Genomic DNA, 23,376 nt, shown 5'->3' with positions numbered 1-23,376 from the left:
GGTAAATAACATTATTTAAATAATCTCGTGAACTAACAATAACAACTAAAAAAAAAAAACAAATAGCAAAAACACAAAATAGTGCTCCCCTCCCCCCCCCCCCCCCCCCCCCGGGGTTGCTGCTGCTGTCATTTCTATCTTTTCATTATCGTTCCGCGAGATAGTCAAGGAACGGTTGCCAACGCCTGGAAAACCCGAGCCGATCCTCTCAACGCAAATTTTATTTGTTCCAATCTTATGAACCCTGCCATGTCGTTTATCCAGGCCTCCACACTTGGGGGTTTCGCTTCCTTCGACACGAGTAGAATCCTACACCGGGCTACTAGGGACGCAAAGGCCAAAATATCGGCCTCTTTCGCCACCTGCACTCCCGGCTCTTCCGCAACCCCAAATATAGCTAACCCCCAGCCTGGCTTGACCCGGACCTTCACCACTTTTGAAATTACCCTTGTCACGCCCCCCCAGAACTCATGCAGTGCCGGACACGACCAGAACATGTGTGTGGGGTTCGCCGAGCTTCCCGAGCACCTCCCACACCTGTCCTCCACCCCGAAAAACCTGCTCAGTCTTGCTCCAGTCATATGTGCTCTATGTAGAACCTTAAATTGAATCAGGCTAAGCCTGGCACACGAGGACGAGGAATTTACCCTACTTAGGGCATCAGCCCATAGCCCCTCCTCAATCTCTTCCCCCAGCTCTTCTTCCCATTTTCCCTTCAGCTCTTCTATCATCGCCTCCCCCTCGTCCCTCATCTCCCGGTATATTTCGGACACTTTGCCCTCTCCGACCCATACCCCAGAAATCACTCTATCTTGGATCCCCTGCGTCGGGAGCTGTGGAAATTCCCTCACCTGTTGCCTCGCAAATGCCCTCACTTGCACATACCGGAAGGCGTTCCCCGGGGGCAACTTATATTTTTCTTCTAGCGCTCCCAGACTTGCAAACGTCCCGTCTATAAACAGGTCCCTCAGCTTCCTAATTCCTGCTCGTTGCCAACACTGGAACCCCCCATCCATCCTCCCTGGGACAAACTTGTGGTTATTCCTTATCGGGGAGGCACCCGTCACTCCCCTGTGTCGCCTCCACTGCCCCCAGATCCTCAAGGTTGCCACCACCACTGGGTTTGTGGTGTACCTTTTCGGGGAGAACGGCAGCGGCACCATCACCAGCGCTTTTAGGCTCGTTCCCTTACAGGACGCCATCTCCAACTTCTTCCACGCTGCTCCCTCTTCCTCCCTCATCCACTTACAGACCATCGACACATTGGCGGCCCAGTAGTAGTCGGTCAAACTCGGCAGCGCCAGTCCCCCTCTGTCCCTACTGCGCTGCAGGAACCCCCTCTTTACTCTCGGGGTCTTTCCTGCCCACACAAAGCTCGTAATGCTCCTGTCTATCTTTTTTAAAAAGGCCTTTGTGATCAGAATGGGGAGGCACTGAAACACGAAAAGAAACCTCGGGAGGATCACCATTTTAACTGCCTGCACTCTGCCCGCCAGCGATAGCGGCACCATACCCCACCTCTTAAAGTCCTCCTCCATCTGCCCCACCAGTCGCGTCAGGTTTAAGTCTATGCAGGGTTCCCCAATTCCTGGCCACCTGGATCCACAGGTATCGGAAGTTCCTTTCCACTCTCCTCAGTGGCAGAGCATCTATCCCCCTTCCCTGTTCCCCGGGGTGCATTACAAAAGGCTCGCTCTTCCCCATATTTAGTTTGTATCCCGAGAACTCTCCAAACTCCCTAAGTATCTGCATTACTTCTGGCATCCCCTCTACCGGGTCCGCAACGTATAGCAGTAGATCATCTGCGTAGAGCAACACTCGGTGCTCCTCTCCCCCTCTAAGCACCCCCCTCCACTTCTTAGAATCCCTCAGCGCTATGGCCAGTGGTTCAATTGCCAACGCGAACAGTAACGGGGACACCCTTGTCTTGTACCCCTATGTAGCCGAAAATACCCCGATCTTTGCGGGTTTGTGACTACGCTTGCCACCGGGGCCCCATATGAGTCTGACCCATCTAATAAACTCCTAACCGAACCCAAACCTCTTCAGCACCTCCCACAGATAGTCCCACTCCACCCTATCGAATGCCTTCTCTGCATCCATCGCCGCCACTATCTCTGCCTCCCCCTCCGGTGGGGGCGTCATCATCACCCCCAGCAACCTTCGTACATTAACATTCAGTTGTCTCCCCTTTACAAACCCTGTCTGGTCGTCATGCACCACCCCTGGGACGCAATCCTCTATCCTTGTCGCCATCACTTTTGCCAGCAGTTTGGCATCTACATTTAGGAGTGAGATAGGCCTGTATGACCCGCATTGCAGCGGGTCTTTATCTCGTTTCAGGATTAGCGATATCGTCGCCTCCGACAATGTCGGGGGTAGCATCCCCCTTTCCTTAGCCTCATTAAAGGTTCTCGCCAAGAGCGGGGCCAACAGATCCATATACTTCCTGTAGAATTCCACCGGAAACCCGTCTGGTCCCGGGGCCTTCCCTGCCTGCATGTTCCCCAGTCCTTTAATCACCTCATCCACCTCGATTGGCGCCCCCAGACCTGCCACCTCCTGCCCCTTCACCTTCAGGAACCTTAGCTGGTCCAGAAAGTGTAGCATTCCTTCTTTTCCCCCCCGGGGGTTGGGACTTATATAGCCTCTCATAAAAGGTCTTGAAAAACCTCGGTCACTTTCCCTGCTCTCTGCTCCATATTTCCCATTTCGTCCCCAACTCCCCCGATCTCTCTCGCCGCCAACTTCTTCCGAAGTTGGTGGGACAACTGCCGGCTCGCCTTTTCCCCATACTCATATTGCATCCCCTGTGCCTTCCTCCACTGTGCCTCTGCCTTTCCCGTGGTCAGCAGGTCAAACTCCGTCTGTAGTCTTCGTCTTTCTCTGTATAGCCCTTTGTCTGGGGCCTCCGCATATTTCTTATCCACCCTCAAAATTTCCCCCACTAATCTCCCTCTTTCCTTGCCCTCTTGTTTCCCCTTGTGGGCTCTGATGGCGATCAGCTCTCCTCTAACCACCGCCTTCAGCGCTTCCCATACTACCCCCACCTGAACCTCCCCATCGTCGTTGACCTCCAGGTATCGCTCAATACACCCCCTCACCCTTCCGCAGACCCCCTCGTCCGCCAGTAGTCCCATATCTAGTTGCCAGAGTGGGCGCTGCTCCCTTTCCTCTCCTAGTTCCAAATCCACCCAATGCGGGGCGTGGTCTGAAACGGCTATGGCCGAGTACTCCGTTCCTGCCACTTTCGGGATCAGTGCCCTTCCCAAAACGAAAAAGTCTATCCGGGAGTATACCTTATGGACGTGGGAGAAGAAAGAGAACTCTTTAGCCATCGGCCTGGCGAATCTCCACGGATCCACTACCCCCATTTGTTCCATAAATCCCTTAAGCACCTTGGCCACTGCCGGCCTTCTCCAGGTCCTGGATCTGGAACGGTCTAGCCCTGGATCCAGCACTGTGTTAAAATCCCCCCCCATTACCAAGCTTCCCACCTCCAGGTCCGGGATACATCCCAGCATTCGCTTCATGAATCCCGCGTCATCCCAGTTCGGGGCATATACATTCACCAGCACAACCGCCTCTCCCTGCAGTCTGCCACTCGCCATCACATATCTGCCCCCAGTGTCCACCACTATATTCTTAGCCTCGAATGATACACGTTTCCCCACCAATATTGCCACCCCTCTGTTTTTCGCGTCCAACCCTGAGTGGAATACCTGTCCCACACATCCTTTTCTTAATCTAACCTGATCCGCCACCTTCAGGTGCGTCTCCTGGAGCATGACTACATCCGCCTTCAGTCTCTTTAAGTGCGCAAAGACCCGTGCCCTCTTAATCGGCCCATTTAAGCCTCTCACATTCCACGTGATCAGCCGGATTGGGGGGCCATTCAGCCCCCCGCCCCCTCGTCGACTAGCCATCCCCTTTTTTAGGCCATCTCCCCATCCAGGTCCCGCGCACCCGTCTGTCCCCCAGGCAGCGCCTTCCCGCCCCGATCACCTCATCTCTTACCAGCTCCCCCTTGCACTCAGCAGCAGCAACCCAGTTAATCCCCCCCCCCCCCCCGCTAGATCCCCCCTAGCTTGGTTACTCCCCCCATATTGCTTCCGGAAGTCAGCTAACTCTGGCTGACCTCGGCTTCCCCCGTTCACTCTTTGACCTCCCTGCGTGTGGGGCTCCCTTCCTTCCCGCGGCCGTTTTCCCGCTATAATTTCCATAGCGCGGGAAAATACCCGCGCTTTCCTCTCGGCCCCGCCCCTATGGCGCAGTTCCCTCATTCCCCTTCCCTGTCCCTTTTTCCACCGGCGCCCACATTTCTTCATGTCCCCCCCGTCCAACATTGCTGTACAATAGCCCTCCCCTTTCCCCACTTTACATTCCTGTACCACCACCTCGCTGCTTCTCTCCAAACATCAAACTCTCAAATCTAGTCCAGTTTCTCTTCTTGGATGAATGTCCATGCCTCATTCGCCGTCTCGAAGTAGTGGTGCTTGTCCTGATACGTGACCCACAATCGCGCCGGCTGCAGCATCCCAAATGTTATTTTCTTCCCATGGAGCACCGCCTTGGCCCGGTTAAAGCTCGCCCTCCTTCTCGCCACCTCCGCACTCCAGTCCTGATACACACGTATCACCGCATTCTCCCATTTGCTACTCCGTGCCTTCTTGGCCCAGCTCAGGACCATCTCTCTGTCCATGTAGCGATGGAACTTCACCACTATTGCTCTTGGTGTTTCGCCTGCCTTTGGCCTTCTCACGAGGACCCAGTACGCTCCCTCCACTTCCAGGGGGCCCGTTGGGGCCTCAGCTCCCATTAGCGTGTGGAGCATCGTGCTCACATAAGCCCCAACATCAGCTCCCTCTGCTCCTTCGGGGAGACCTAGAATCCGTAGGTTTTTCCTCCTCGAGCTGTTCTCCAGGGCTTCCAGCCTTTCTATGCACCTCTTGTGTAGTGCCTCGTGTGTCTCCGTTTTTACCACCAGGCCCTGTATCTCATCTTCATTCTCGGCTGCCTTTGCCTTCACTCCACGGAGCTCCATTGCCTGGACCTTTTGTGTTTCCTTCAGTCCGTCGATTGCCAGTAGCATCGGCGCGAGCACCTCTTTCTTAAGCTCCTCCACACATCGTCGGAGAAACTCCTGCTGGTCCAGGCCCCATACCATCTGAGCTCCATCCGCCGCCATCTTGCTTCTCCCTTCTCTTCTCTGCCGCTGCTCCAAAGGATCCTTCGCAATATGGCCACTACCGCCGCTCCTTTCCATACACACCCGGGGGGACTCCTTCCTTCGTCACCCCACACTGGGTTAGGTCGAAATAAAATTCCGTTGGGGCTCCCGATAAGAGCCCAAAAGTCCATTAGAACGGGAGCTGCCGAAACGTGCGGCTTAGCAGTGCATCACCGCAACCGGAAGTGCGTATCTCGGCAAGTTTAACAACCTTCATCCAAGTTATTTATGTAAGAAGATGAGACACCAGCACTGATCCCTGTGGCACATTACTCATCACATCTTGCAAACCACAAAATGGCCCATTTATGCCTACCACAGATTAGCAAGTAGTAGATTTGAATTACAATAGCGTATTCGGATATGAAAAGATATCTTAGATCACTTTTCCTATTATCTTGCCAATCGTCTAGCGATGCTCTTACCCCCTACACAATGAGCTTTTATTGTCTGCTACAGATCAAATTATTTAGTGTCCAGAATTACTAGATCACCCTTTGTTCTACTGATTTTCATACAAGGATAGACCTCTCAGTGAATGAAAGAGTTTCCTTTTGGATACTTTACAATTATTTCTTCTGACGCGCTAATCACAAAATTATACCACAAATAATATTTATGTTTACCGAGTAATAATTGAAATTCAGAATAGGAAAATAGGCTGATATACTGGGTGAAGCAACAGAATTGACATCAGAGATGTACCTGGATATTTGTTGACTTGACCTGAGCAGCTAACCTCACCATCATGGAAAGACACTCCATGCCAATAGATATCACAAAGGAGGCGACGCCCTGTTGGAAACTGGAATGTGGAAAAAAAAGACAGTTGACTTTAAAGAATGTATAATTGAACAGGTATAAAATATTGCATTTTACACATTTAGCTGGAGAAGTGCAAAAAAAAAGAGTTGTTCATGTCCTCAGATATCCTGAATTGCTCCAGGAGCAATGAATTATTTTCTGAGACACAGTTGTTCTTGTGCAGGCAGGGTTGCAACCAATTTAGAACATGCAGCTCCCCATGCTCAGCCGCTTCGGAGCTAGCATCATTAGGCTGTAGTAACAGAGAGCCAAGCATGGACCCCTCACCTACCTAGCCGCAGCCTTCACTCCCCAGAAAGGGACTGATCATTGTAGCCACTGAGTCACAAACTTCCCAGTTATTGCGATCCCAGCTGATGTTACTACTGGGCAGTCAGGTCCCAGAGGGAGGCCCAACTCTTTGATTTCTCTCAGAAGCCTTTGTCAGAGATCCACATCCAGGATTCCAACCTCACCTTTCCTCTCCCCTGGATTGCTAAGTGCATTCAAGCTTCCACATTAATCTCTCAGGTACCCAGCTATGCCAACAGAACACGACTGCTTCACAAACTGTCACCAAATCTTTGATTTATCTTGGATGTCTGGGTTCTCACCTAGCTGACTTTAAATCTGGTTCTTGCAGCTGTCTCGTTAGCTTTGGGCACATTTTCTGTATTTTACTTGGATTCTCCTGAACAGTACCTTGTTCAACTTGTTCCTTTTGTTTAAAAAATATTTTTATTAGGGTATTTGCAATTTTTATAATAATAACAATAACAGCAACATAAACATGGTACACTAAACATTTCCACCCCATCACAATCTTCACACACACCAACCATAAAGCAACAGTCTGGCCCTCTCCTCCCCCGCCTTTGGCATTCTGCTTCTGCTGACATTTTAATTTTCCCCGAGAAAGTCGTCGCTCGGTTGACACCTCCGGGTGAACCCTAACATTGACTGTCTTAAGGCGAACTTTATTTTCTCGAGACTGAGAAACCCAGCCATGTCACTAACCGAGGTCTCTACACTCGGGGGGCTTCGAGTCTCTCCACATTAATAAGATCCGTTTCCGGGCTACCAGGGAGGCAAAGTCCAAGACGTTGGCCCCTGGACTCCCGGCTCTTCCGCCACTCCAAAGATCGCCACCTCTGGAGTCGGTACCACCCTTGTTTTGAGTACCGTGGACATCGCCTTAGCAAAACCCTGCCAAAACCCTCTCAGCTTCAGGCATGCCCAAAACATGTGGACATGATTTGCTGGGCTTCCCGCGCACCTGTCTTCTACCCCGAAAAACTTGCTCATCCGGGCCACCGTCATGTATGCCCAGTGGAAGATTCGGCTTCCGGCGGGGGAAGAGAGCAGTCGCGGATGGAGGAGCTCCTGGAGGGGAACAAAGTTGCGTCCCGCTCCTCGCCGAGAACTTGCAGCCAAGCGCGCAAATTCACCCGTTTGGCCCTCCCCCACCCGCAACAAAAGAGTGGGGACGAAGGAAAACCCGGACTCCAAAGCCAATTAGAGCAGGAGAGCTGGGCACTCGGGAGAGGAGCGATCCACCCCCCCCCCCTCCCCGCCCCCCCTCCTCCCCCCAACGCACGGCAGCAGAGCGCAGGGCAGGACGAGTGGCGGCCCGGACCAAAGCGGGGACTGAGCCAGCAGGAACGACCAACGAAAACCCCCCCCCTTCCAGCAGGAGAGTGCAGGGTAAGACGAGCGGCGGCCCGGACCAAGACAGGGACCAAAGCGGGGACCGAGCCAGCAGCAGCAGAGACCGAGCCAGCAGCAAGGACCCCCACCCCTACGGCGACCACCACAAGGCAGGAACAAAGAGGGACTCCCGGCCAGAAGCCTCTCTCTCTCGCTCTCTCTCGACCCTGGGTGAGTGAGGGAAAAGAAAAAAGAACTTCCCCTTTTGCAAAAACAAAACTCTGAAAAGAAAACTTTTAAAGAGAATTTTTTTTTTCCACTTTAAAAAAAAACAAATTCTCTTGAAAAGAATTTTATTTTTTAAAAGTGGTGAAGGAGAGAAGGGAGGGGAAAAGAAATAGGGCGGAAGAAAAAACAAAAGTGGGACAAGAAAGGGAAGGGGAAAAAAAAGGGGGGAATAAAAAATGCCAGAAGGGAGCCAAAGCAGAGGGAGAAGGGGCGCCAAAAGCAGACGGAGCAATGCGCGAGCTCGTTCAGACGAGCTAATCAGCACACAAAGTGGCGGAACAGAAGGTTCACCGCAACAAAAAGATCTGGTACATTCCCCCTTGGCCAGGGGGGGAACTGGAAGGCAGCCTTTGCCGAGGCGCTGAGGGAACATCAGCAGGAAATCAAGGCAGAGGCTAGGGCAGGCATAGAGGCCGCAGTGCAGGCAGCAATGGCCAAGGCCCTGGCGGAGGTGCAGCACGCCCTGGGCAGAGCAGAGGAGCCCAAGAGGAGAAGCTGGAAGCCCAAGAGGCGACCATTAAGGAGCTGGAGAAAACCACGACTGACATGAGCAACCGGATCACGGCCCTGGAGAAGGAGGTGGCGAGACTGGGCACAACACAGGAGAGCCTGAAAGGCAGAGTGGATGATCAGGAAAACCGCTCGAGAAGGCAAAATGTCAGGATAGTGGACCTACCAGAGGGGATCGAGGGCAGAAACCCCACGGCATATGTGGCCGAGATGCTGGGCAACTTAGTGGGGAGGAAAACTTTTCCCAACCCATCAGAAAAGGACAGAGTACACCGGTCGCTGCGCCCGAAGCCCAAGGCAGGAGACCACCCGAGAGCAGTTATAGCTAAACTGAAAAGCAAACCACTGCCCGAGGAACCGCTTCAGGTGGGAGACCAGGACCCAGCACGAGGGAACGAGAGTAGCGGAGAAGGGAGAGCAAGCAAGAGGAGTGCAGGGTGGGATGGGGGAAGAGCAGGCAGAAAACCTCAGAGGCCAGGCAAGGGAGAAGCGAGACAGTAACTCCCGAGAGGGGGGCCACAGCACTAGCAGGAAAGCTAGCACTAGGGGCATGCAACAAAGCAGGGCCGCAGCGCGCACCCAATAGGGGGGAAGGCGCCAGGCAGGGGGTGGGGGGGACCACTTAACAGAGGCGGGAGAGCAAACGGGGATAGGAACAGGGGAAAGAGTGACAAAGGAGGGGTGTACGGGAAAGGGGGGAAAAAGGGGGAGGGAAAGGGAGAGACCGGGGGTTGGGAGACACAGGGAGGGAGAGTCCATGGGGGGGGGGGGGGGGAGGGAAAACGGTCAGGGAAGCCGGGACAAACAAGGCGAGAAAAGGAATAGCAATAGGGCTACAAAGTGCCACAACAAAGGGCTCAAAACAAGGAATCGCTGCAAGCACCCACCCAGTACGGTCTCTGGGCAAAGGGAGACCCCAGAGTGCAGGGGACTACCTGCGTGGTGGACACACAGTAGGTGGCTATGTCGGGTGCCCCCTGGGCAAAGGGAAACCCCGGAGCGCAGGTACCCGACCGCATGGAGAGAGCAGTGACAGCGGCCATCCTAGACGGCCCCTTAACAAAGGGAAACCACGGAGGGCAGGGGCGCGTCGACCAGGTAAATATGGTTAATCCCACAGGAGCGAGTAGACAGAAGCCCCCCACCAGGATAGTCACCTGGAACGTAAGGGGACTCAACAGCCCAGTGAAAAGATCCAGAGTCCTCACCCACCTAAGAAATATGAGGGCCGACATAGTCTTCCTCCAAGAGACACACCTGAGAGAGCAGGACCGACTGCGGGTAAGAAAGGGCTGGGTGGGGCAAACCTACCATTCCTGCTATGGGACAAGGGCCAGGGGGGTGGCAATACTGATCAAGAAAAGGGACGATGTTTAGTTTTCCTTCTCCCCAGTACACAACGTATACACCAGAATTGACTTCTTTGTGGTGGGGAAAACGGTGCTTCCGGGTGTAGACAAAGTGGAATACTCTGCAATTGTGATATCAGACCATGCTCCACATTACATGGACGCGAGGCTGGAGCCGGGCAGGGCCCCACATGAGAGGTTGGACATTGCCCAACTAGCTGACAAAGCCTTCAACAAAAAGATATCGCAGGCCATAGCAGAGTACACGGAGAACAACCAGAACAGGGAGGTCTCATCCTCCACGTTCTGGGAAACGCTAAAGGACGTACTCAGAGGGGAAATCATCGCTTTCAAAGCGCGAAGAGATAGGGAGGAAAGGGCAGTTAGGCAGCAGCTGGTCGACTCCATACTGGAGGTAGACCGTAAATACTCCAAGGCTCCAACCGTAGAGCTCCTGGCGGAGAGGAAAGAGCTACAAAGGAACTTTGATCTGCTCTCCACCAGGAAAGCAGTGCACCAACTTCGCCAGGCACGTGGGACCCTACACGAACACGAACACCAGCTGAGAAAGCAGGCAGCCACCAGAGAAATTGCACAAATCAGGGATACCAGAGGCACATTAGAAACAGAAAAGATCAACAAAACCTTCAAGGCCTTCTACCAAGGTCTGTACACCTCAGAGCCCCCAATGGGGGAGTCCGGATGAAATGGTTTCTTGATGGACTGGACATTCCAGTCGTGGGGGAGGGCAGAAAACGGGGCCTGGAAGCACCATTAGCACTGGGAGAGATCATGGACAGCATTAGCTCCATGCAGGCGGGGAAGGCGCCGGAACCAGACGGGTTCCCGGCGGACTTCTACAAATAATTTGCAACAGCATTGGCCCCGCACCTGCGGGAGATGTTCACAGACTCGCTACCTAGGGGCACACTGCCACCCACGCCAGCACAGGCCTCAATCTCGCTGATACATAAGAAAGACAAAGACCCAACGGAATGTGGATCATACAGACCCATCTCACTGCTGAACGCAGATGCCAAAATACTGGCCAAAATCTGAGCCAAAGGCTAGAAGACTGTGTACCAGAGGTGGTCGCAGAGGACCAGAGGGGCTTTGTCAAAGGTAGACAGCTTACCTCGAACATCAGGCGCCTGCTGAACATGATAATGACCCCCTCCGGGGAGAGAACACCAGAGGTTATCGTCTCCCTAGACGCAGAAAAGGCCTTCGACAGAGTCGAATGGAAATACCTCAGAGATATTGGAGCGGTTCAGGCTTGGAACAGGGTTCACCTCCTGGGTAAAGCTCCTATACAATGCTCCCATGGCAAGCATATGGACCAACAACACCAACTCCCGATACTTCCAGCTGCACAGGGACACCAGACAAGGATGCCCACTGTCCCCGCTGCTGTTCGCTCCGGCGATCGAACCACTAGCAATCGCGCTCAGAGCAGCAAAAAGCTGGAGGGGGATCAGAAAAGGTGGCAGAGAGCACAGAGTCTCACTCTATGCAGATGACCTGCTCCTCTACATTTCAGACCCACAAAGCAGCATGGACGGAATCATCGTGCTCCTGAAAGCGTTTGCCGCCTTCTCGGGCTACAAACTCAACATGAGCAAAAGCGAGATCTTACCGGTACACCCACAAGGGGGGGGGGGGGCAGCATTAATGGGACTGCCGTTTAAACACGCCCGACACAAATTCCACTACCTGGGGATCCAAATAGCCCATGACTGGAAAGGGATCCACAAATGGAACCTCACCAATCTGACAAAGGAGGTTAAAAAAAGACCTGCAAAGATGGAACACACTCCCACTCTCCCTCGCGGGGAGAGTCCAGGCGATAAAAACAAACGTACTGCCCAGGTACCTCTTCCTACTTAGATCCATTCCGATCTACATCCCCAAGGCCTTTTTCAAAGCACTGGACAAACTAATCATGGCATTCGTATGGTGGGGGAAGAATGCTAGGATCCCAAAGAAGGTTGTACAAAAAAAAAAAAAAAATCCGGGGGGGGGGGGGCTAGCCTTCCAAAAGCTACAATTCTACCACTGGGCGGCGACGGCCGAGCGAATAAGGGGTTGGATCAAGGAGCCAGAAGCAGAGTGGGTGCGCGCGAAGAGGCCTCCTGCATAGGGATCACCCTCCGGGCCCTCGCCATGACAGCACTCCCATCCCCACCCAAAAAACATTCCAGCAGCCCGGTGGTGATAGCCACCCTCCAATCCTGGAACCAACTACGGCAGCAATTAGGCCGGACCAAAATGTTGGACAAAGCTCCCATCTGCAACAACCATAGGTTCACACCAGCACTGACTGACGTCACCTTTAAAAGGTGGGGGAAGGACGGAGGGACACTGACAGTCAGGGACCTATACACGGACGGCTGGATCGCAACACTGGACGAACTGACAGAAATTCCAGCTAGCCAGTGGGAACGAGCTAAGGTATCTACAACTCAAAAACTTCCTACGAAAGTAGACAAGGACGTACCCACATCCGCCACGCCTGACATTACTGGAAGAGTTACTGGACGCAAGCACATTAGATAAAGGAAACTGTAGCGACATTTATGACTGACTGGTAGAGAGGGCCGACACCATACTGGATTCAATAAGAAAGAAATAGGAGGAGGACCTGGGGATTGAAATAGAGTGGGGACTCAGGAGCGAAGCACTGCACAGGGTCAACACCACCTCCAAGTGCGCAAGGCTCAGCCTGACGCAGCTAAAAGTGGTACTTGAAGCTCACTTAACAAGAACCCGTATGAGTAGGTTCTTCCCGGAGGTGGAGTATAGATGTGAACGGTGCCAAGGGGCCCAGCCAACCATGCCCACATGTTCTGGTCTTGCCCCAGACTTGCGGGGTACTGGACAGCCTTCTTACAGGCAATGTCCAAAGTGTCGGTGGGGGGCATGCCCGAAAGTGGCAGTCTTCGGGGTTTCAGACCAGCCAGATCTATTCCTGGGGGAGGAGGGCAGACACCCTTGCCTTTGCCTCCCTGATCGCCCGCCGTAGAATCCTGTTCGTCTGGCGGTCAGCAGCACCACCTTTAAGCTGCAGACTGGCTGTCCGACCTCTCGGAATCTCTCCAAACGGATAAAATCAAATTCGCCATCCGAGGGTCAGACGACGGCTTCCACAGAACGTGGGAGCCATTCACCCAATTGTTTCGGGACCTGTTTGTGGCCAACGAACAAGCAGAAGAATAGCCAGGTAGCCAAGAATCAGGGGAAAGTAGCCAAAGCATGAGAGGGAGACTTAGACCGGGAATGGGGGGGGGGGGGGGGGCAGCTAAACCTAAGATATTTCATATATTTCTTATTCTGTGTACATAACGGTAAATATACTTTGTTCAAAAACCCAATAAAAACATTTATTTTTAAAAATGTATGCCCGGTGGACTACCTTGAACTGTATCAGGCTAAGCCTGGCGCATGATGATGATGATGTATTAACCCTGCTTTGGCCATCCGCCCACAGACCCGCCTCTATCTCTCCCCCCTAGCTCGTCTTCCCACTTGCCCTTGAGCTCCTCCACCGGAGTTTCCTCCGATTCCAAAAATTCCTGGTAGATATCTGATACCTTCCCCTCTCCCACCCTGGAGACCTGTACTGGAGACTATTCTGTCCTGTATACCCCGTGGCGGTAGCAGGGGTAAGGCCGGAACCTGCCTTCTCAAGAAGCCTCGTACCTGCAGATACCAAAACCCATTCCCTGCTGGCAATTCAAATTTATCCTCTAAGGCTTTCAAGCTGCGGAAGCTCCCTTCTATAAATAGATCCCTCATCCTCCTAATTCCTGCCCTTTGCCATCTCCGGAACCCACCATCCAGCCTACCTGGTATAAACCGATGGTTATTATAAATCGGGATCCAAACCGATGCTCCCTCCACTCTCATATATCTCCTCCACTATCCCCAGATTCTCAGAGCCGCCACCACCACCGGACTTGTGGAGTATAAGGCCGGCGAGAACGGAAGAGGTGCCATCATCAGTGCTCCCAAACTTGTGACTTTACATGGCGCCGCCTCCATTTGCTCCCATGCTGACCCTCCCCTACCCACTTCCTAATCATGGCTATATTAGCCACCCACACTACCCACTTCCTAATCATGGCTATATTAGCCACCCAGTAGTAATTACAAAGGTTCAGCAGCAATTTCAATTGGGGCTCCCACCCCTGCCACCAGATCCTCATCCACCCTCGGGAACCTCAACTGACCCAAAAGCTGCCTCATCCCCTCCACCCCAGCCGGAGGTTCCGACTCATACAATTTGCTTTCCCCCATTATATTCCTAAAAATGACCAAATTCCCCTCGGATCCGCATAACTTCCCCCATCCCCTCCAACGGGACTGAAGTGTACAAGAGCAGGTCATCTGTGTAAAATGAGACACGGTGCTCCAAACCCCTCCCCCTCCCCCACGTCCCCCCTGCCGAACCAGCCCTTTCCAGTTCCTAGAGGCTCTTAACGCCATGGCCAATGGCTCTATGGCCAGAGCAAACAGTTGCGGGGAGAGGGGGCACCCTTGCCTCGTCCCTCGGTGTAATTTAAAATACACCGACCTCAGCCGGTTCGTACGCACACTCGCTACTGGTGCCTGATACCGCACCCAGTCAATGAATCCCTCACCAAACAGTCCCAGCACCTCCCACAGGTAATCCCACTCCACCCGACCAAAAGCCTTCCCTGCATCCATCGCGACCACCACTTCCATCTCTTCTCCTTCTGAGGGCATCATAATAACATTTAAAAACCTTTGAACATTGACCGTGAATTGCCTGCCCTTTACAAATCCCATCTGGTCTTCCCCTATCACCTCCGGGATACAATCCTTGTGGCCAATATCTTCTTTTTTTTTAATATATTTTATTGAAATTTTTCATTCACAATTGTTTCCCCTTACACATCAAATATAAAGAAAATTTAACAGTACAAGTAACATGATAGCTACAATCTAATAAAGAGTAACTAACTAACATGGTAAACTAACCAAATAACATAAAATGAAACTTTCCCCTCCCCCCTCCCTCTCCTCTCCTCTCCTCTCCTCCTCCCACCCCCCCCCCCCCCACCCCCCCGGGTTGCTGCTGCTGGTCATCTATCTTCCCTCTAACGTTCCGCTAGGTAGTCGAGGAACGGTTGCCACCGTCTGGTGAACCCTTGAGCCGATCCTCTCAGTGCAAACTTAATCTGCTCCAGTTTTATGAACCCCGCCATATCGTTTATCCAGGCCTCCAGTCCGGGGGGTTTCGCTTCCTTCCACATGAGTAAAATCCTACGCCGGGCTACTAGGGACGCAAAGGCCACGACATCGGCCTCTTTCGCCTCCTGCACTCCCGGCTCATCCGCAACTCCAAATAAAGCTAACCCCCAGCCTGGTTTGACCCGGACCTTCACCACCTTCGAAATCACTCCCGTCACTCCCCTCCAATGCCGGGCACAACCAAAACATATGTGTGTGGTTTGCCGGGATTCCGCCGCACCTCCCACACTTATCCTCCACTCCGAAGAACCTGCTCAACCTTGCTCCCGTTATGTGTGCTCTATGTAGCACCTTAAATTGAATCAGGCTAAGCCTGGCACACGAGGAAGAGGAATTTACCCTGCTTAGGGCATCAGCCCACAGACCCTCCTCTATCTCCTCCCCGAGCTCTTCTTCCCACTTTCCTTTCAGTTCGCCCACCAGCTCCTCCCCCTCTTCTCTCATCTCTCGGTATATCGCTGACACCTTGCCCTCCCCGACCCACACCCCCGAGAGCATTCTATCCTGGATCCCCTGTGTCGGGAGCAATGGAAATTCCCTCACCTGTTGTCTTGTGAACGCCCTCACCTGCATATACCTAAAGAAATTTCCCCGGGGCAGCTTATACTTTTCCTCCAACGCTCCCAAGCTCGCAAACGTCCCGTCTATAAATAAATCTCCCACCCTCCTAATTCCCAACTGGTGCCAGCTCTGGAATCCTCCATCCATCCTCCCTGGGGCAAACCTATGGTTGTTCCTAATTGGGGACCCCACCAGGGCTCCCAGCACACCTCTCTGTCGCCTCCATTGCCCCCAAATATTTAATGTTGCCGCCACCACTGGGTTTGTGGTAAATATTTTTGGTGAGAACGGTAGTGGCGCCGTCACCAGCGCCTCTAGATTCGTCCCTTTACAGGACTTTCTCTCTAATCTTTTCCACGCCGCTCCCTCTCCCTCTATCATCCATTTACGGATCATCGCCACATTGCGGCCCAGTAGTAGTCGCTCAAATTCGGCAGCGCCAGTCCCCCTCTGTCTCTACCACGTTGTAAGAACCCCCTCCTCACCCTCGGAACTTTCCCTGCCCACACGAAGCTCGTGATGCTCCTGTCTATTTTTTTAAAGAAGGTCTTAGTGATCAGTATAAGGAGACATTGGAATACAAATAGGAACCTCGGGAGGACCATCATCTTAATTGCCTGCACTCTGCCCGCCAGTGACAGTGGCTGTATGTCCCACCTCTTGAAGTCCTCTTCCATTTGTTCCACCAGTCATGTCAGATTAAGTCTGTGCAAGGTTCCCCAGCTCCTGGCTATCTGAATCCCCAGGTATCGAAAGTTTCTTTCCACTTTCCTTAAAGGCAGGCCATCTATCCCTCTACTCTGGTCCCCAGGGTGTATCATAAAAAATTCACTCTTTCCCATGTTTAGCCTATATCCCGAGAAATCTCCGAACTCCCTCAATATCTGCATGACCTCTGTCATCCCCCCCACTGGGTCCGTCACATACAGCAGTAGGTCATCCGCGTAGAGTGACACTCGGTGTTCCTCTCCCCCTCTAATCACCCCTCTCCATTTTCTGGAGTCTCTCAGCGCCATGGCCAGTGGTTCAATTGCCAACGTGAACAGTAATGGATATAGCAGGCATCCCTGTCTTGTTCCCCTGTATAGTCGGAAGTACTCCGATCTTTGCCGACCCGTGACCACACTTGCCGTTGGGGCCCCATAGAGGAGATTGACCCAGCTAACAAACCCGTCCCCGAACCTTCTCAGCACCTCCCATAGATACTCCCACTCCACCCTATCAAATGCCTTCTCTGCATCCATTGCCGCCACTATCTCTGCCTCCCCTTCTGCTGGGGGTATCATTATCACCCCTAATAGCCGTCGCACGTTGACATTTAGTTGTCTCCACTTTACAAATCCAGTCTGGTCTTCGTGCACCACCCCCGGGACACAGTCCTCTATCCTCGATGCCAGCACCTTTGCTAGCAATTTGGCGTCCAAATTTAGTAGTGAAATAGGCCTATAGGACCCGCACTGCAGCGGATCTTTATCCCGCTTCAAAATTAGCGATATCGTCGCCTCCGACATTGTCGGGGGTAGAGTCCCCCCTTCCCTGGCCTCGTTAAAAGTCCTCACCAACAGCGGGGCCAGCAAGTCCACATATTTTCTATAAAATTCCACCGGGAACCCATCTGGTCCCGGGGCCTTCCCTGCCTGCATGTTCCCCAGCCCTTTGGTAACCTTGTCCACCCCAATTGGTGCCCCCAGGCCTTCCACCTCCTGCTCCTCCACCCTCGGGAACCTTAATTGGTCCAAAAACTGCCGCATCTCCTCTTTTCCCTCCGGGGGTTGGGACCTATAAAGTCTTTCGTAAAAGGTCTTAAACACCTCGTTTATCTTCCCTGCTCTCCGCACCATAGCTCCCTTTTCGTCTCTAATTCCCCCTATCTCCCTCGCCGCTGTCCTCATTCGCAGCTGATGGGCCAACAGGCGACTAGCCTTTTCCCCATATTCATATCTCATCCCCTGTGCCTTCCTCCACAGCACCTCCGCCCTCCTGGTGGTCAGAAGGTCGAACTCCGTCTGGAGTCGTCGTCTCTCCCTGTACAATCCCTCCTCCGGGGTCTCCGCATATTCTTTGTCCACCCTTAAAATCTCCCCCAGTAATATTTCCCTTTCCTTGGCCTCTGTGTTCTCTTTGTGGGCCCTGATGGAGATCAGCTCTCCTCTGACCACCGCTTTTAGTGCTTCCCATACCACTCCCACTCGGACCTCCCCGTCGTCATTGGCCTCCAGGTACCTCTCGATACATCCCCGCACCCTTCCACAGACTCCCTCATCCGCCAACAATCCCACATCTAATCGCCAGAGTGCACGCTGCTCCCTCTCCTCTCCTAGTTCCAGGTCCACCCAATGTGGAGCATGATCCGAGATAGCTATGGCTGAATACTCAGTTTCTTCCACCCTTGAGATCAACGACCTTCCCAAAACAAAAAAATCTATCCAGGAATACACCTTGTGAACATGGGAGAAGAAGGAGAACTCCTTGGCCTTCGGTCTAACAAATCGCCATGGATCCACTCCCCCCATTTGGTCCATAAACCCCTTAAGCACCTTGGCCGCTGCCGGCCTTAGATCTGGATCTATCTAACCCTGGGTCCAGCACGGTGTTGAAGTCTCCCCCCATTATCAAGTTTCCTACCTCCAGGTCCGGTATACGTCCCAGCATCCGCTTCATGAATCCCGCATCATCCCAATTCGGGGCATATACGTTAACCAACACGACCTCCATTCCCTCCAGCCTGCCACTCACCATCACATATCTGCCTCCACTATCTGCTACAATGCTCCTAGCTTCGAATGATACCCGTTTCCCCACCAGTATGGCCACCCCTCTATTCTTTGCATCCAGCCCTGAATGGAACACCTGTCCCACCCATCCTTTCCTTAACCTAACTTGGACCGCCACTTTCAGGTGCGTCTCCTGGAGCATAGCCACGTCTGCCCTCAGTCCTTTCAAGTGCGCGAACACTCGGGCCCTTTTAATCGGTCCATTTAGGCCTCTCACGTTCCACGTGATCAGCCGCACTGGGGGGCTACCTGCCCCCTTCCCGTGTCGACTAGCCATCACCCTCTCTAGGCCAGTCCGTCGTCCCGATTCCGCGCTCCCACTCGTTCCCCAGGTGGCGCATTCCAGCCCCGACCACCCTTTCTTTAGCCAGTTCCTCTTTGATTTCTGAAGCAGCAACCCAGTTATCCTCTCCTCCCCCCCCACCCCCCCTCCCCCCCGCTAGATCCCCATCTAGCGTGATTGCTCCCCCAATATTACTTCCGAAAGTCAGCTGACTTCAACTGCCCCCGGCTTCTCCCGCTCGCTCCTTGACCCCCCCCCCCCCCACCCCCCCGTGGGGAACTCCCATCTATCTTGCGCCTATCTTCCCGCCATCACCTTTCTGGCACGGGAACAAGGACAGTAGGCTCCATATTCTCTGTAACTGTCCCGCCCCTTGTGGCACAGCTCCCTCTCCCGCCCCACTCCCATTCCTCATCCTCTGCCTCTTCTTTCCCCCCACCGACGCCCACATTTCTTAGTGTCCCCCCCCCTTCCCAATTTACATCGACAGTGACATTTCCCTCTAATATCAGTCCCTCAGTTCCGATCCAATTTCTCGTCTTTAATAAAGGTCCATGCTTCTTCCACCGTTTCAAAGTAGTCTCTCCTGGTACGTGACCCATAGTCGCGCCGGCTGCAGCATCCCGAACTTCACCTTCTTCTTGTGTAGCACCTCCTTGGCTCGATTAAAACTCGCCCTCCTTCTCGCCACCTCCGCACTCCAATCCTGGTACGCCCATACCACCGCATTCTCCCATCTACTACTCCGTACCTTTTTGGCCCATCTCAGAACCACTTCTCTATCATTAAAGCGGTGAAATCGCACGATTGTCGCCCTAGGTGGTTCTCCCGCCTTTGGTCTCCTCGCAGGGACCCAATGAGCCCCCTCCACTTCTAAGGGGCCCGAAGGGGCCTCAGCTCCCATCAGCGAGCTTAGCATCGTGCTCACGTAAGCCCCGCAGTCCGCTCCTTCCACTCCCTCGGGGAGACCCAGGATCCGAAGGTTCTTCCTTCGTGCTCGGTTTTCTAGGGCCTCAATCCTTTCAATGCACTTTTTGTGGAGCGCCTCGTGCGTCTGTGTTTTGACCGCCAGGCCCAGGATCTCGTCTTCATTATCCGTCACATTCTGCTCCACCACGCAGAGCTCTGTCTCCTGGGTCCTTTGTGCCTCCTTAAGCCCCTCAATTGCCTGTAGCATCGGGGTCAGCACCTCCTTCTTAAGTAGCTCCACACACCGTCTTAAGAATTTGTCTTGATCGGGCCCCCATGTCGCCTGGGTTTTCTCCGCCGCCATCTTGCTTCTTTTTTCCTCCTGTCCCTGTCGTCGAGGATTCTTCGCGATGTAGCCGCCGCCGCCGATATTTTTCACTTTCGTTGGGGGGGACTCCCTGCTAACTCACCCCACACCGGGTTTCGTCCTGAAAAAATTCCCCGTTGGGGCTCTTAAAAGAGCCCGAAGGTCCGTTTGAACTGGAGCCGCCGAAACGTGTGGCTTAGCTGGGCATCGCCGCAACCGGAAGTCCCTTGTGGCCAATATCTTAGCCAGTAGTTTGCCGTCCACATTCAGTAGAAAAATTGGCCTGTATGACCCGCATTGCTCCGGAACCTTCTCCCGTTTTAGGATCAATGAAATCGAGGCCTGCGACATTGTAGGGGGGAGGACTCCCTTCTCTCTTGCTTCATTAAATGTCCTCACCAGCAGTGGGCTCAATATCTCCGAAAACGTCTTATAGAATGCCACAGGGTAGCCGTCTGGCCCTGGGGCCTTGCCCGACTGCATGCCCTCCAGCCCCTCCATTATTTCCTCAATTTCAATTGGGTCTCCCAGCCCTTCCACCAGATCCTCATCCACCCTCGGGAACCTCAACTGACCCAAAAGCTGCCTCATCCCCTCCACCCCAGCCGGAGGATCCGACTCATATAATTTGCTGTAAAAGTCCTTAAACACCTCATTCACCCTCACTGGGTCTAGGACCGTGATCCCACCTCTTTACACTTCCTATCTCCCTGGCCGCCTCCCTTTTTCTGAGCTGGTGCACTAACATTCTGCTTGCCTTTTCCCCATACTCATAGATCACCCCTCTTGCCTTCCTCAGCTGTTCCACCGCCTTCCCTGTAGTCAGCAGCCCAAACTCCACCTGTAACCTCCGCCGCTCCCTCAGTAGCCCCTCGTCCAGGGCCTCCGAGTATCTCCTGTCCACCTGGAGTACCTCCTCAACTAACCTATCCCTCTCAGCCCGTTCCACCTTTTCTCTGTGGGCCCGTATAGAGATTAATTCTCTCTGATCAGTGCCTTCAAAGCTTCCCAGACCGTTGCTGCAGAGACCTCCCCCGTATCATTTGTTTCCAGGTAGTTCTGGATGGACTTGTTCACCCACCCACAGACCGCTTCGTCTGCTAACAACTCCACATCCAGCCTCCATAGCGGACGTTGTCCTCTCTCCAAACTAACCCGTAGATTCACCCAATGTGGTGCATGATCCGACACTGCGATTGCCGAGAACTCAGTATCCACCACACCCGGTATTAGAGCCCTGCTCAGAACAAATGCACATAATGAGATACAGACAGGCAGTGACAGACACCCAGTACGGCCAATCAACACACAGGACAGAACACAACAAATCACCAGACAGAACACTAGAAAGGGGTTTCCCACTATAAAACACACGAGGCATCAGCACTCGGCCTCTTTCCACTGGTGACAATTGTAGTGTCAGTCAGAGTGTATATATCAGTTAGCACCTTCTACACGTGGCTCAGAGCTAGTCTGGTCTAGTTAGGTATAATTAGTACACTTATAGTAGTAGAGTGTCAACCCACAACAAGCTGTGTGCACTGTTACAGAAGTTCAATAAATCGTATTGAACCAACGTCTACGTTTGGTGTCTGCTTTCCAGTACAACTGCATCCAGTTGTAGTCCGTGTTACCCCAGGGTGAATAACACGACATGGTACCAGTACTCTACTTCATCTAAGTCATTTACCTTGCGTGATTCAGTGACGACCAGCAAGTGCCTTCCAGCGGCATGGAGAAGATCCAGGCCCCTCCACAGCTACGGATCTCCGGCAATCTCGGCGCCAACTGGCGCGTCTTCAAGTAGAAGTTTAGTCTCTACATTGAGGCCTCGGGCCTCGAGGATGCGTCCAATGCCCGAAAAATCGCGCTGCTCCTATCGACTGCGGGGGTCCAAGTGATCCAAATTTTCAACTCGCTCACTTTTGCCAACGGCAAGGACAAGACAAAATTCAAGACCGTTTTAGCCAAATTCAACAGTCACTGTGAGGTCGAAACGAACGAGAGCTTTGAGCGCTATGTCTTCCAGCAACACCTTCAGAGTAAGGATGAACCTTTCCAATCCTTATAACTCATCTCCGTATATTAGCGCAGTCCTGTAACTATGGGGACACCACTGATTCCATCATCAGGGATCAGATCGTGTTTGGGATCCACTCCGACGCATTGCGGGAACAGCTCCTTAAAATAAAAAACATGACTCTGCCAGTTGCAATCGAGACGTGTAAAGTGCCTGAACAGGCGAGAAGTCGGTACTCCAGTCTTAAATCGGCAGAACAGGACCAACTTGCCTCCCACGAGGCAGAGTGTGTACAGGCAATCTCCCAGATGCGTCGCCCCAGTATTGATGAAGGCGCCCATTTTGCACGCTTTTCCCGGGGTCCCACGCACACACACCACGAACGGGAGAACGAAGCGGCCGAAGACCAAACTGCGCAGGTGCGAACGGCGGCTGACTGCACTGCGCATGCGTGAAGATGCACGGAGCGTAACGACGTCAACATCATGACGTGCCCGAACTGCGTTACTGCCCACTTAAAGCCGCAATGCCCTGCAAGAAATGAAATGAAAACTGAAAATCGTTTATTGTCAAGAGTAGGCTTCGATGAAGTTACTGTTGAAAGCCCCTAGTCGCCACATTCCGGCGCCTATTCGGGGAGGCTGGAACGGGAATTGAACCGTGCTGCTGGCCTGCCTTGGTCTGCTTTAAAAGCCAGCGATTTAGCCCAGTGAGCTAAACCAGCCCCTGAGGTGAATAACACGACATTGTACCAGTACTCTACTTCATCTAAGTCATTTACCTTGCGTGATTCAGTGACGACCAGCAAGTGCCTTCCAGCGGCATGAAGAGGCAGGCGATGTTTAAATTGTGGGAAGCCTGGACATTATGCAGCCTTGTGCAGGTCTACACCACCGGTCCGATCTGTGCAGCAACGGCTACTGGATTCTGATCCTGGTAGCACCTCGGATCCAGAGAACGACTGCCTGGAGTCCCCATATCGTGTGGGCATCATCACTTCATGTGAACATGCCTCCTCAAATTCAGCAAGACGCCTATCTATCCTCAAAGTGGATTCTGCGGACGAATGGCATGCTGTCATACACGTTAACCAATGCAGCATCCAGTTCAAGCTGGACACTGGTGCCAATCTCATATCTCAGGCAGATCTTGCCCGCATCAAAAAAGGCAACCAATAATTCTTCCGCTGGCCTACCAGCTTCTTGATTATAATGGCAATGCCATAACTACATTAGGATCTTGCCATCTGCATGTCTCCAACAAGACCATCAATGCCACACTGCGATTCGAAATCGCCAAGCTTGACAAGGCTTCCCTCCTTCGTGCCCGTGTATGCAAGCTACTCAATCTTGTGCAGCGA

The 23,376-nt window shown here is 53.0% G+C and overlaps 1 protein-coding gene across 1 annotated transcript in view; it reads right to left on the bottom strand.

The window, feature by feature from the left end:
* ttll11 (tubulin tyrosine ligase-like family, member 11) overlaps positions 1-23,376 on the bottom strand; it is a 270,098-nt gene that overhangs the window by 240,374 nt on the left and 6,348 nt on the right. Inside the window, exon 2 of the mRNA XM_072488539.1 lies at positions 5,936-6,035. Within this exon, the coding sequence (XP_072344640.1) occupies positions 5,936-6,035 (100 nt within the window). The remainder of the gene's footprint in view (positions 1-5,935; positions 6,036-23,376) is intronic.

The sequence above is a fragment of the Scyliorhinus torazame genome, chromosome 22 (genome assembly GCF_047496885.1).
Source record: "Scyliorhinus torazame isolate Kashiwa2021f chromosome 22, sScyTor2.1, whole genome shotgun sequence".
In the NCBI taxonomy this organism is placed as follows: Eukaryota; Metazoa; Chordata; class Chondrichthyes; order Carcharhiniformes; family Scyliorhinidae; genus Scyliorhinus; species Scyliorhinus torazame.
This window is presented reverse-complemented; position numbering and strand designations above follow the sequence as displayed.